Source organism: Paramisgurnus dabryanus, chromosome 2 (assembly GCF_030506205.2).
Source record: "Paramisgurnus dabryanus chromosome 2, PD_genome_1.1, whole genome shotgun sequence".
Lineage (NCBI taxonomy): Eukaryota > Metazoa > Chordata > Actinopteri > Cypriniformes > Cobitidae > Paramisgurnus > Paramisgurnus dabryanus.
Window position 1 is genome coordinate 9,857,944 of NC_133338.1, and position 15,202 is coordinate 9,873,145.

The window sequence follows — 15,202 nt, forward strand, 5'->3', positions numbered from 1 at the left end:
TTTTCCACAAATGCGTATAATCCGTGAAATATAGATATATAGTCTATTGTTTACATCAGATTTCGCATGAACGTCTGGTAATACAATATAATATACAATCTAAGGATTAATTACATCGTAACATGTAAGGGTATATGAGATTACACTCCGGTAAACACATGAACCCGCCTTCAAAGTTTGTATTTAAAATAGGGAGGTAGTATAAAAGATCATCCAAACAGCGCTGTCGAAAACGTGACGTCCTTTAGAGATGTTACCAATCGCTCGCTCGTTCCTCCATCAGCCAATGACTTCATGGAAAATATTGATAGACAAAACATGTAGCCAATAATATAAAGAATACAACGATCTCTGTGTATCTTCTGTGTGTTTGGACTCATGCTGCGCTGCAAGAACTGACGTAGAGATGACGTCAAGTACCGCGAGAGCGAGTCGAAAATTAAACTACTCCGTAATATTTCTTGAAGAGCTCTCGCAGTACTTTGATGTCATCCGACTGCGGCGCCGCATAAAGTCAGTGACACAGCTGACGTACGATGCGGCTGACTGTTATTTGTTCCACCCCAGCTTCTTTTATTTTTCTTCTGTTTCGTGCACCCAAGCATTACAGTCTGGGGAAACGCACGCTATAAGTAAAAAAAAAACATGTCTGAGGAACAGGGCAGCCGCGTCACTACAGTCACGTGACTTCACGCTTGAGCCGGAAGAGAAGACAATAGTCAATAAAGTTGTAATTCTTGCTATTTTTGGACCAAAATGTATTTTCAATGCTTCAACACATTCTTACTGACCCACTGATGTCACATGGACTACTTTGATGATGTTTTTATTACCTTTCTGGACATGGAAACTGTACATAGATTTTCAATGAAGGGGACAGAAAGCTCTCGGACTAAATCTAACGTTAAAACATCTTAAACTGTGTTCCGAAGATGAACGGAGGTCTTCCAAGTTTAGAACAACATAAGGGTAAGTCATTAATGACATACTTTCATTTTTGGGCGAACTATCCCTATTTAGTAGTCACGCTGTTCCCTTTGTGGGCGGAGGCAAAAACACAAGCTTATACAGTATGTAAATATACACACAGACAATGACGCCCCCCGATGCACGCTAGAATCTCCAGAACACTAGCACAACCTGCAGCATAGTATAGAAAGAGTATATATATATATATATTATCTGGGCTCTTACTGGCTGCCTTTTCTTCAATATTCAGTGCAAGTTGTCAGGACTCTGCCACGAGAGTCTGTTTTATATTTATGTTTTATAGTGGTGGCAGAGTCGGAGTCCCCGAAGCCAGCGCGACCGAAGCTACCGAAGCCAGCGTGTTCAACGCCGCCGGAGTTGTCTGTGTCAGCACGTACAGCGCCGCTGGAGTTGTCTGTGTCAGCGTGTTCAGCGCCGCCGGAGCCATTTATGTCAGCGCGTTCAGCCCCGCTGAAGTTGCCGATGCCAACGCGTTTAGATCGGCCAGGGCCGCCAAAGTCTGCGTGTTCAGCACAGCCGGAGCCGCCGAGTCCAGCGCAGCCGGAGCCGCCCAAGCCGGCAGGTTCAGCGCGGCGGAGCCGCCCAAGCCAGCGCAGTCCAGCGCGCCGGAGCCGCACAAGCCAGCGCAACCCCAGCCGTGGGCGCAGCCAGCGCAACCCCAGCCGTGGGCGCAGCCAGCGCAACCCCAGCCGTGGGCGCAGCCAGCGCAACCCCAGCCGTGTGCGCAGCCAGCGCAACCCCAGCCGTGTGCGCAGCCAGCGGAACCCCAGCCGTGGGCGCAGCCAGCGGAACCCCAGCCGTGTGCGCAGCCAGCGCAACCCCAGCCGTGTGCGCAGCCAGCGCAACCCCAGCCGTGTGCGCAGCCAGCGCAACCTCAGTCGTGTGCGCAGCCAACGCAATCTCAGCCGTGTACGCAGCTAGCGCAACCCTGGCCTGGTTTTGCATCATCTTGTCATGACCCTTCCAGAACTTTCCCAAAATTTACCCAGACTCCTTAAACCACCCTCCCACCCTGGACCACCCCCTATGAACTCTTGTGTCCCCCCCCCTGTTTGTTATTTTTATTGTCCCATCCCAATCCGGTCATTGTTATTTCCTGTTTGCACTTGTTAGTCCTTGTTATGTTTTCGTGGTTCATGTCTTGTATGCAGTCTGTTTTGTCCTGTGTTTAGTGTTCCCCTTGAGGAGCGTCTGGTAGCTGCTCCTTAAGGGGGGGCTACTGTCAGGACCCGTCTGAAATCATGTGTTTTATTACATCTAGTCTTTGTGTTCGGGGTCCTGGCAGTACCATGTTTTATGTGAGAAATGTGTGGTTTTAGTATTGGTTTATTCTGACCACGCTTTTACCGAGTCTCGTCACTTTTTCCCCGATCCCTTACTTGTAATGATTTCCAGGTGTATGTAATTTACTTTGTCCCTATTTATTGTCCTTAGCTGGATCCCAAACCGCCTACTTCCATACTATATAGTACGTAAAAAGCGCTAATTTGCGTACTATATAGTATGGAAGTAGGCGGTGTGGGATCCAGCACAAGTGTTTGATGTTCAGTGCGCGTTCGTCTTGTTACCATTCCTGTCGTGTTCCAGAGTCTTTCATTTGTGAGTATTGAGTATATTTAGTCTAGTTTGTTATTTGTAGTTATGTTGGTTCATGTTTAGTTTTATGTTAGTTTAGTGTAGTGTCATCCTGTCTTGTTTTACCCCCTCGTGGGTCTTTGTTTTTCCCGTTTGTCAATAAATTATTATTTTATAGTCTGTCTGCATTTGGGTTCGTTCCTTGTCCAAATCCTTACACAAGTCATCTATTTCAAAAATAAAATTTTTGTTTTCTAATAATCTGTTTGGCACAGGTGTATTTTGTCTACAAAAACATTTCAAGCATTTAACCATACAACTTCAGATTAAATGATTTTTAAGATCATAGTTAATATTTTAGTCAAGTGACCCTAAACTTTTAAATAATAGTACCTATGAGAAGTTTCAATCAGGATTCAATGCCCCACCATAGCACAGAGACCGCACTGCTTAAGGTCTTTACACCGGGACGTTTTTCGTGCGCGTTTATCGTCGACGTTTAACGTGAACAAAAAACGTCCCGGTGTAAAGACCTTAAGCAGTGCTGTCTCTGTGACTCAAGAACAAGCGGCAATGTGAGTGCGCACACCCACAAGTAAAGCGCGAGGCGCAAAAGCGTCATTTTCAGAAAAACGCACCATAATACTTCATTGTGTGTAATTGGAACCTGTTGTACACAAACGTGGACAATTACACTGCTCATTTTCAAAGAAAAATATTTGGTTATTATATTCATTGCTTCTTCCTAACCCCAAATAGCTTGGAGAAATCTAAAATGTAAGCCAAACCAAAGGTCGGGTTTGTGTTCTGTGTATAGGTAACCTCTGCTGAATTTGTTTAACCAGATAAAATACCATGAATCTAAATGACATTTGTAATCAAATATTGACCTCATGAATATCGTGGCATGGCCCTCAGTGTGAAAGATTGTTTCTGATGAAAACAAAATGTATCTTTACAGTGTTCACAGCAATATCTCTGCTAAAAATGATGTGAGCAAAAGTGAGGAGGCCCCAGCAAGCACATCTTCAGGATCATCCATCTCCAGCCGTGACAAGGTCTAATCTAAACAAAAGAAAACAGTCCGAGACGAACCTCTGGAGAGGTACCTCTTATCAAAAGATGCCAAAGTGAAAAAATTGAAAGCGGTGCACAGAAGAGAGAAAGAGGAGCACAGAAGGAGCGCTCTGCCAGTTTTTGGTCACACTTATGTTTATAATATACAATTTTATTTAGGTATTTTTTAATGTTTATACATTTAAGAAATACAGTTGAACATGTACATTTCATAGATATGTTTATTTGCACTACAGTTCACTTAGACTTCTGTCATTGTGACTTATTTGCTCTACAGCTCTGCCAGTTCTTGTTCACACAAATATAATGTTTATTATATACCATTTTACCTATGTATTTTTAGTGTTTATACATTTAAGAAATACATTTGAAAATGTCAAATTTCCAGAGGTGGAAAAAGTAATAAAATATTGTACTCAAGTAAAAGTAAAGTTACTTTTATAATATTTTACTTAAGTAAAAGTAAAGTTACTGGTCTAAAAATCTACTCAAGTAAAAGTAAAAAGTAAATCATTTTAACTTTACTCAGAGTAAAAGTTACTTGTTTTAAAAGCGGGGAGAGGTGGAGGATTCTAGTATAGTTCAAAAATGACAAAGGAATATAAATCTCAAACTAGTTGTTTTAATTGTAGGAACATCTTTACAATTAAAGTGCAATAACAAAAAGTTAATAAAATAAAAAGCTTTTTTAAACTACAAACATTTATGGAATTGTTTAATGATTTTTACATGTGAGTTATGCACTTTTGAAGGTGGTCAGCAGCTGGTAAATACAATCAACTAAGGTTGTAATTAATGTATTGCTGGTAACATACATTATTTTATTAAACTATATATAGTTTAAATGAGCTTATAATGAGATGAGTGCCGTGGCTATATATTTTTGACACGTTTATTGTCTTCTAGCTTTCCTGACCTGGGTACCTGATGTCAGACCTTTATTCTTCTTTCACTCTCTCTCTCTCTCTCTCTCTCTCTCTCTCTCTCTCTCTCTATTTCAATTTAATTTCAATTTAAAGAACTTTATTGGCATGATTGTGTCACTTACAATATTGCCAAAGCATTATACATAAAACAAGAAACATACAATAACACAATATTAACAAACATTAAGGTGCAATTAAGCTAAGGTGCTGGGTGATGGATGAAGTACTACTGCAAAATAAAATAGAATCAGAGGATATTTACAATATAGATTTTGAAATATAAACATTTGAAGTATACAAATGTACATTTATGGAGGCACATGAGAGGTAGAATAAAAGTACTGTACAAGATCAGGGCTGTGGATTATTTCTGATGGTGTGTAACTGATAAATGAATTTAGCAGCAACTGATGGGTGTCTGTCTTCCCCCAGTAACATCTTCATTTGATCTGAATCTGAAGAGCTATGAAACTCTGGTATGAGCTTTGAGATTTTGTCAAAGTGTTTTTCTCTAAGCTCTTTATATTTACCACAGTAAAGGAGAAAGTGTGTCTCTGTCTCAATCTCGTCACTGTCACAATGGACACAGATTCGCTCTTCTTTTGGGAGCCATGTTTGTCTATGTCGGCCTTTCTCTATTGCCAGACTGTGATCACTGAGTCTGTATTTAGTGAGGATTCGTCTCTGCTTTACATCTCTAACTGTGGAGAGATATTCTGACAGACTGTATTTTCTGTTTAGTGCCCGATAACATTCTAGTTTACTTTGGTTTTTACTTTCATTATCCCAATGATCCAAATATAAAGTTTGAATTTCTTTAATGATTTGGTTTATTGTGGTTTGTTTGCGTTCATTAGTGCTGGTCTGGAGTTTTAGAGCCAGTTGACAGATGGGACTGGTTTTAGGTCTCTTTCCTCTGAGTTTTAAGGGCTTCATATTGAAGTGTGTTCGGGGGACTGAGTTTAAGTGTGACCAGAATTTAAGGGAGCGTTTTTGGATGTGTATTATTAGGGGATATCTGCCTAATTCAGCCCTGCATGCATTAGTAGGTGTTCTTCTCTGAACTCTTAAAATATTTCTACAGAATTCAGCATGCAGGGATTCCATTGGATGTTTGTCCCATTTGGAGTAAACCTCACAACCATATAGAGCTATGGGCATTATTACACTATCAAATATTTTACACCAAACTGTAGCAGGAATGTCTGTTTGTTTAAATTTGCCTTTGATGGCATAGAATGCTCGTCTAGCTTTATCTCTTTAAGTGCAAGTTACAGCCCTGTCTCACCCCACGCCCTTGACTGAAAAATTCTGTTCTTTTGTCACCGATTTTAACTCCGCACTTGTTTTCTGAGTACATGGATTTAATGATGTCATATACTTTTCCTCCTATGCCTGATTGTAGAATTTTATAGTATAAGCCATCGTGCCATATCGAGTCGAATGCTTTTTTAAAGTCAACAAAACATGCATAAACTTTGCCTTTGCTTTTATGATGAACGTGTTGATTGACTAGCGTCTGTAGTGTGTAAATGTGGTCCGTGGTGCGGTGGTTTGGTAAAAATCCAATCTGACTTTTACTTAAAACGTTGTGTTTGGTAAGGAAGGCCTGAATCCGAGCATTTAAGATACCACAGAAAGTCTTCCCTAGATTACTATTTACACAAATGCCTCTGTAGTTATTGGGGTCAAATTTGTCTCCACTCTTATATAGCGGGTGTATTAAACCTGTTCTCCAGGTTTAAGGAAAGTGTCCAGTTTGTAGGATTAAATTAAACATTTTTAAGAGTGCTTCTTGCATTGCTGCAGGACTGTGTTTCAACATTTCTGTTCTGATGTTGTCTAAACCGCATGCCTTTCTGGGTTTTAATTTCTTAAGTGCTTCTTTTAGTTCTTCTAAGCTAATCAGGTAATCTAAGGGGTTTTGGTTGTTTTTAATGATGGATTCCAATTGTTTTAGTTTGGTTTGTACATTTTTTTGGTCAGGTGTAAGACTATCTGAGGAGATTTCCCTGAATAGGTTTTTAAAATAGTCTTTCCATAGTTCTCCATTTTGTATGGGTATGTCCTGGTTTTGTTTTTTGTTTAGACTATTCAATTTTTCCCAGAATTTATTATTATGAATTGAGTCTTGGATTTCTTTGAGAGTAAATTGAGGTGTTGTTGTTTTTTGTACTGAATTGTATTTTTGTAATCCCTAAGTGCTTCGCAATAGTTTTGTCTGATTTCTGGTTTGTGTGGATCTCTGTGTTTTTGATTGGAGAGTTGTCGGAGACGTTGTCTTTAACTTTTACATTCACGATCGAACCAGATTTCATCTCCAGATTTTACTTTAGTTTTATTGTTTGTACGGAGTAGGTTCGCTTTGATTGCACATCTTTCATAAATATGATTTATTTGTTGTACTGCAACATTTACCTCGATTTTACTATCATAAACTGTGTTGTTTTAAATGTATTAATTAAGTTGGAAATGTCTTTGGAGCTGACTGCGCTAATAAATTCGGTTTCAGAGTTTGGGGACCATATAAATGTTGGGTTCAATTTGGTCAAATTGCAGGGCTTTTGTTCGCTTCTATGAGTTTGTTGTGTTCTCTTTATAAACACATTTATTTGACAGTGGTCTGATAAGGTAGACTGTGGTCTGACTGTAAATGTTCTGTGGGTTGTGCAGCGTGGATTGGTGGAGGAGCTGGAGTGCGCTGTTGGTTGTGGGGCACCAAAATTTGCCAACCGCATGTTTGGGGAAGAGCTTCTGATGGTGTAAGAATTTGCCATTCGAGTCTATTAGAATGGCAGTTTTTGGTGGTTGTGGTTTTTGAGAGTGCTGTGAGGTCTGACTGGTGCGTTTTTGGGGACTCTGCTGGGTTGGTTGTGAGATTGTGCAGGTGAGGCTGCGATTTCTTCATCTGCTGTTGTTGCAGCTGATGATGATGTTGGGGGGAGGGATGACTTCTCCTTCTCTGCTAAAGCTTTCAGGCCTGCAAAGTCTCTCTCAAATTGTTCCAGTCTGTCCTCAGAGCCCTGGATCATAACAGTGCCATTATGATATAGGTTGATGTTAAATTTAGGTGTAGTGTCCAGATATAACTGTCTCATTGCTTTGTTTCCACCCATTTTAAGATCTTTGTAGGTAGAGCAGAGTGCTGAATGCCAGGCGTTTGGGTGTTCTGTGTGGAATAGCAGGTCTGCTTTTACGTTCCTCTCGTTCACTTGTATAAAGTCTGCTTTAAGTGTTTCTGGGGATTCTTTGATCAGTTTGGTTTTGAATTTCTTTCTTGCAGTTTCACTGGTTACATCATCCGGGTATATGATGGCCAGGGTGTTGGGGTCCCATCCCGCTGATGTGTTACCTCCATCCATTGTTACCTGTATTGCTGTATTTAGTTATTGAAATTTAAATGGTATCCAGCTGGCGGTCGTCAGAATTTGTAATTAGATGGGTCGTTTGCAGACTGTTGTCCTTTCAGGGGAAAATTTAGCCTTTTGTTAGGCCAGGGTCCTTTCACAGTAGCCAATTGACACCTCTAGTGAAAAACTTTGGTTGTTGTTTAGCAAGTTTGGCAAGCTAAGATTGACTCTCCTTTTGCTTGGTTTAATTTAAAATCTTGGTATATATATATATTTTTTTTCAATATCTGTTTATTTCCTTAGGTTTCCAAGGTTCAATACATTTAGAGAGACTTACTGTTCACTGATTTGGTCAGGTTGTTTTGGTAGCTCTTTGTTGTATCCTTGAATCCTTGTTACAGTAATCTTTAAAAAGTTGTAGATCTTCTAAAGAGTTTGTATTTGGAGTTCAGATAAAAAGATATCTTAAAATCCAGCAATGAAATCCAGTAGAATCAAAAAATCCTAAAAATCCAGTGGAGTTTTGGGTAGTTGAAATTCACTTGTAATTTCTCTGTTGATAGTGGTCTCCCTCGCTGTCAAGGTTGCTGCAGGATCCTTTGTGTAGTGTCCTGGCTGTTTATTCCAAGAATTTTGGTTTTTTTAAGAAACAAAAATTGGTCCAAATTGTGATGATGATGTCAGCAAATATAATCCAGAGGGTAATATCCAAGAAAATCCCAAGTATTCTGTTTTTGAAGTTGGTTTTTTTGCATAAAATATTATAAAGTAGCAGGAGCTCAGCAGTGCATGACCTCTCTCTCTGACCTCTCTCCAACCTCTCTCTCTCTCTCTCTGCAATGTCTAATAACCTGCGCATTCTCGAGGACGTTCTGAAGTTGTGTTTGACTTGACGCGAAGCTGCTAGACCTCGGAAGATAATGCGCATGGTATTAAAACGCGTCGTGCAAATGAGCGGTAAAAACGCGGTCGTTTCGTACTCAAGAGCATGAATCCTACCTTTCATATGAAAGAAACACTCGATTCGCGTCAGTGGAAAGTGGTCGCTTAAATATGGCCAGGGGTTTCTTTCATAAGATTTGAACTGAGGCGGGTCTGCATTAGCGCGCACCTGTCTCGTCCGTCTCCATGGTTCTTTTTGCACGTTCCCCCGCCCATCAATCAAACCGTTGCGCGTCTATCACCTTGCTTTTTTAAAATATTTTTTTACTCAGTAACGGATATGATTTAAAATGTAGCGAAGTACAATACATTAAACAATACATACTTAAGTAAAAGTAAAAGTACAGATTTTAAAAACTACTCAAAAAAGTAAAAGTACACAAAAAACTACTCAATTACAGTAACATGAGTAAATGTAATTCGTTACTTTCCACCTCTGCTAATATCTAAATGTTGATTTGCACTACCGTTCAGTTGCACCACAGTCATTGTGACTTTTCTAAACCAACATTTCTGACTCCTGTTTTATTTGATTTTTTTGTCATGTCTCTGATTGTCATTGCAAACTGCAGTTCATTCACAAAAATAAATGTTTGATTAAAAAAACTAATTGTACATAAGTATTGTTGACCTCTTATTGTAATAACTACATCCCTAATTATTGCATCATTATATTTACAGGCAACACTTATCAATTTGCAGGAGTATTAACATATTAACCAAAAATGGTGGTTCCTTGTTCTACCCACCCACCCTCTATAAAATGAGTATATTGGTTAAAATAAGAACTTAATCTTTAGCCAAACCACAAAATACAATACATTTGGCAGAAAATTTGAGAAAATTGTTAACAGAGAAAGTGCTTGTAAAAGAATTGTTAAAAATGCACCCATCGGATCACCCATTACCTTATATTTTGTAAAAGAGCTTTAATTTTGATATATAGTGTTCTATCAAAAATAGTTCGTTTTATTATGTTAAATTATCTATTCAGATCATCTTTATTGTTAAAGTGAAATTCATTAGTTGGTGCCCTGAGTAAAGGAGAGAGTGGTCATCTGACACGCACACTCTATGTGAAACTCACCTTTAGTGACTTGTGTATAGCATGCTAAATTAATTGGCGCCTGTGTCAAAATCACTACACAAATGACCTCCTTTTAACATCCAATTGTAGTGAAATCTCAATTCTTATATTACTAGACCTTATTGCAGCCTTTGACTCAATAGATCACACAATCTTACTCAATAGACTAGAAAACTATGTTGGCATCAGTGGTCAGGCGTTAGCCTGGTTTAGATCGTATCTTACCAATCGCTATCATTTTGTTTACGTAAATGATTAAGAGTCATTTCACTCCCCGGTTAAATACGTCGTACCGCAGGGATCAGTTTTAGGTCCTATCCTGTTCTCGTTATATATGTTACCTCTAGGAGACATCATCAGGAAAAATAAGTTTACACTGCTATGCGGATGATACCCAGCTTTACATCTCCTCACATCCTAGTGAAACACACCAGTTCTGTAAACTAACAGACTGTATTAGCGATATAAGTGACTGGATGGCACATAACTTCCTTTTGCTAAAATCCAATAAGACTAAGATATGTATTATCGAACTGAATCGCTCCAAACAAAATATGCCTGATTACAAGTTGCCCATAGATGGCTGCACTGTGGTGCCATCTTCCACGGTTAAGAACTTAGATGTGGTGTTCGAAAGCAATTTATCCTTCGATAGTCATATCTCTAATGTCTGCCGCACAGCATTATTCCATCTTAGAAATATCTCAAAAATAAACCATATGCTGTCTGCATCAGATGCAGAGAAGCTTATCCATGGTTTTATGACCTCTAGAATAGACTATTGTAACTCTGGGGATGCCATGCAAATCAGGTAAACAAGCTTCAGCTAGTTTAAAAACGCCGCTCCAAGAGTGCTTACTCGCCCTAAGAAGTATGACCACATAAGACCAATTTTGGCATCTTTACACTGGCTACCAGTCAAATTTTGCATACAATTTAAAATACTACTAATCACCTATAAAGCATTAAATGGCCTAGCAGCCTCATATCTTAGAGAATAACTATCAGAATACAATACATCACGTACACTGCGGTAGCAAAATTCTGGTCTCTTAACTATCCCTAGAATATCAAAAGTGTATAAAGGTGGTAGATCCTTTTCCTACTTAGCCCCTAAGCTCTGGAATGATTGGCCAATTGATGTTCGAGAATCAGACACAGTCGATTACTTTAAGTCTAAACTTAAGACTTTTCTCTTTAACAAAGCATTCACATAATTTGTCTAGTAAATGTACTTATCTTGCAATAGTTAGCCTGTACGGAACAAAGCATTCACATAACTAGTCTGGGTAATATACTAATGCCGCAATAGCTAGCCTGTCTGGAACTAAGCAGATATTAAACCACAACACTGTGTGACACTTGCATGACATGCAAATGGCCCCTACGTTTATAGGATTTTGTTTCTCTCTCCCTGTCTTGTCCTCTATTCCCAAGGACATTGAGACAAACAGACCCAGGGCTACATTATTAAAGTATAATCGCAGTACATAAATACTCTTCTTATATACCCAAAATTGTGCTTACATTCCCCAAAACAAAAAAGTACAGAAAATAATGATTGCAATACTTTTAAAGAACTCACCTGTTGGGGATTGTGGGCAACTAAAGGAATGAATGCTTCTGGTTCTGTTGCCATGGCACATTCATCAATGAGTATCTGCCGGAAATCTATGACCTTCTGTAGATTGGGGTTTAGTGCTGATGAGCAGGTGCAAAGAATTACATCATGCTTCTGAATCTCATGCCGATAAGCTTCTTTCAACAAATTCCTGTATCTGGAAAATTAACGTTTTGTTTTTATTGTGTTTATTATAACATAAGTAATGGCATTAGCAGTTTCTCATTACGTTAGACATTATCAAATCCTTTATCAAACATGTTTTATTTCTTAAATCAAGGCCTGGTTTGAAATTGTATCATATGAAATAAAATGAATGCATAGTCTTTACCAACATGCACAATATTTATATATGGTTTGGACTTAATTCTTCTGTTTTCTGTATGTATATAAATATTTGACCTCTTGCGATATGCAACTGCAATCACTTATCTTGGTCTGTGGCAAATGTCTACTGACCATGTTTGTGTTCTCTTCAATTGTAAATGGTTTGATCTATTATAAATGTCTTTGTAAAGCGTCCTTGAGCATGGAATGTTGCTATAAAAACTAAACGTATTATTATTAACATGTTTGTGCATGCTTTGTCTTATACTTACTCGTCTATTTTATCCTCAGTCATGTTCTCGTAAAGGTAATTTATTTTCTCCGAAAAAGGATTCTCAGGCTTACGGACAAGATACATCAGGGTAATATCTCTGAGAACATTAGAGAAAAAGAAAATTAGGGCTGTGACATTTTTTAGTGACTTTCACCGTAACTCAACTGATTTTAAAATAGTGTAGTAATCTCATTAATAGTTATGTTAAAAAATAATTGTATTTTCTGTAAAGTTAAGTTTTTTACAGGTTTTTTCTTCTGTGCATAGCTTTTATGTTAAAATGTATTTTCTGTAAAGCTGCTTTGCAGTAATGCAATAATACAAATTTGTGAAAAGCACTATAGAAATAACATTAACTCATTCCGCTCCAGCCTTTTTGTGATTTTTACAATTGTAAACATACAAATATATCAAATGAAAGAACAGACCCTCTGCTTTCAAAAAAACAAACATACAAAAAAAACAAAATGGGGAAAAAAAGTTTAATCCTATCTTTGTTTTTTTTATAACCTCTTAAATATGGATAGGTTTCTTCAAAAATACCAAGTTTTGAGCAAAAAGCTGAAATAATTGAGCGGTGGACAATAACTAGTGGATAATAGCGGAATTACAGATTGCCGTAAAAACTAGTCAGGAAAGCCTCATTAGCAGGGAAATGTTTTCTCTTAATTGACAAGATAACACTTCATGGCATGGAAAGAGTTAAATAGAAAGCTGCAAGGATGATGTATTTTTGTAAGCCAACCCAGGAGTAAGCTTCACATGGGTTTCCTCGACAAAAAGTCAATGGTATGAGATAGTGAAGGCAAAAGTGCCATTTTACAAAAAAAATTTAATTTAAAGAGCCACAAAGATCCAACATCGAAAATTACCTGTACTGCAGTGTATCATGTAGCTAAACAGTGTAAACAATGTGCAAAGTAGTTAAACCAAAAAGTGCACGATTTATAAAGTTATTGGCTTCTAAAGTAGGGAGTCGACTCTGAATCACTGAAACAAGTCGTCATATAGTTTGAATCTCCTGCCTGTCTCTACGTAGATATGAACACTTTGAATAATAATCTTCGCCTACAGTCTTGCCCAGGAGAAACAAAAACTCTAACCTGCCCACAGACACTTCAGCTAGTTATTGTGTAAAGAGATGTCAAGAAGACGCTTTGTTTTCTGCTGTTTAGGCAAGTTTGTGTTGTTTTCACTACCAAAAGATGAAGATATGGAGAATCAGTGGTTAAAATTACTTTTTCAAGGAGGGAATTACAACTACATTTGGCTGTGAAGAATCAGTGGTTAAAATTATGAAAAATGGTTCAGTACCCACTTTATTGTCTTGACCAATCAGAGCAGAGTAGGCTACTGAAAGGTGGGGCTCGGTTTCACACAAATCGTTTGAGGATCTCTGAGAAATAGGGTAATATTACATTTATAATTTAAGAAAATTACAGTGTTTTTTGACCTTGCATGCATTTAAACTTGTTGTCCAGGACTTATAAACAGCGATAGGACGCTTAAAATTTGCATCTCAGTGGCTCTTTAAAAGATAATGGTTAGATGCAGATATATTTGGCTGTAGTCAATAACTCACAAGTGTGGCCTATCAATACCATGTGCATAAAATGTGCTTAAAAAACATCTGGATGGAAATACTGCAAATTCATAGGTGGAGGTAGAAAAGTAATAAAGGCCGCAACACAGAAAAAGTCACCACATTAGAAGCGGGTCAAAAGTAAAAAGTGCATTTTACAAAATTAGTCTCACTACATTATTCTTTTGCCAGAATGGTAATAAAATATAAAAACTATACTACTAGAGCTTTTCAATTATATACAGTTTGTCAAGATTACTTTAGTTACTTTTTTAGATATTAAGCTGTTATCGGTTTAATAGTTATGTAAACAATTTGGGCCCAACTGTGGGCCTGTGACACTCCAGGGGTTTAATAAAAGGGAAAATGATGAGGATAAAGCAGCCAGTGAGAGCTCAGTATAGATTAGAACTCCTACAATATAGTTTATAAAGGATCTCAAGGTCATGAAGCTGGTTAACTATTTGATTAAGATAACATATAAACTTTAAAACTGTCCACAACAACCAAGGCCGCCTTAATGCATGGGCTTACCTGGGCTAAAGCCCAGGGGCCTCCCAAGTTCAGGGGCCTCCCAAGTTCACGTTCATATTGTTTTGTAACTTGTCAGGCTATCTGTCAATCACTCTAACTGCACTTTACATGGCTGCTGATTGGTCCGTGGTAACTTACCGTGAAATAAAATATCAGACGTAACAGATTTTTCTATTCCGTGTAATGTAATTAAGTGCACGTCGTCAACTTGGCATTCCTGCATGTTAGACTGAGTGTGACAGAGAAATGGGAAATAATCCACCATCAAATGAAAGACTAATTTCTGAAATTTCATAATAAGCACTGAGGTGCAGGGTCTCTCTCTCTTTCGCGCACGCGCTCGCTCTCTCTCTGCTCGTGCAGCTGAGTCTCTGCCATGCAGAAGTCTCTCCAACTGTGCGCAAGATACTGTGCCGCCAAATAAAGAAAGGAGTTCCCGAACATATTAATGCTGTTCGTTGTTATAAAGTTTAAGTTTACTCGCGTTTATATCAGTAACGCGTGCGCAGCTGGAGCGATGTAGTTTGACGCGATGTAAGCTCACAGTACACACATCTGTTGGTTTAGAAAGATGACGCAACAGTAAATGTGCAAGTCAAAGCGCGACAAGACCATCTCAAATGATCATCCCCTGATCGCACCATTCATATTTATAATCTCCTTATCTAAAGATCTTATATACAGGTATGTTCCCTGTCTGTTTTGTGCATATTCATACGTGTTCGTTTTACATGCGTAGTATGCATAAATACTAAATACAATGCATACTATATCTTCAATAGCCTACAAAATAAATAACTGATTAAAAGACAAGATTTTGTCTATAAAGACTTATCTTTTGTTAACATTAATGCATTTTCACTTTAAAACTAACTTTAACTTATTATATTTTTAAAACTATTTGTCAGCATTTAGTT

The 15,202-nt window shown here is 38.2% G+C and overlaps 1 protein-coding gene across 1 annotated transcript in view; it reads right to left on the reverse strand.

Annotated features, from left to right (window-relative positions):
• helz2c (helicase with zinc finger 2c) overlaps positions 1–15,202 on the reverse strand; it is an 88,972-nt gene that overhangs the window by 17,451 nt on the left and 56,319 nt on the right. Inside the window, exons 7-8 of the mRNA XM_065294308.1 lie at positions 12,168–12,266; positions 11,533–11,725 (exon numbers count right to left, since the gene is read on the reverse strand). Coding sequence (XP_065150380.1) covers positions 11,533–11,725; positions 12,168–12,266 — 292 coding nt within the window. The remainder of the gene's footprint in view (positions 1–11,532; positions 11,726–12,167; positions 12,267–15,202) is intronic.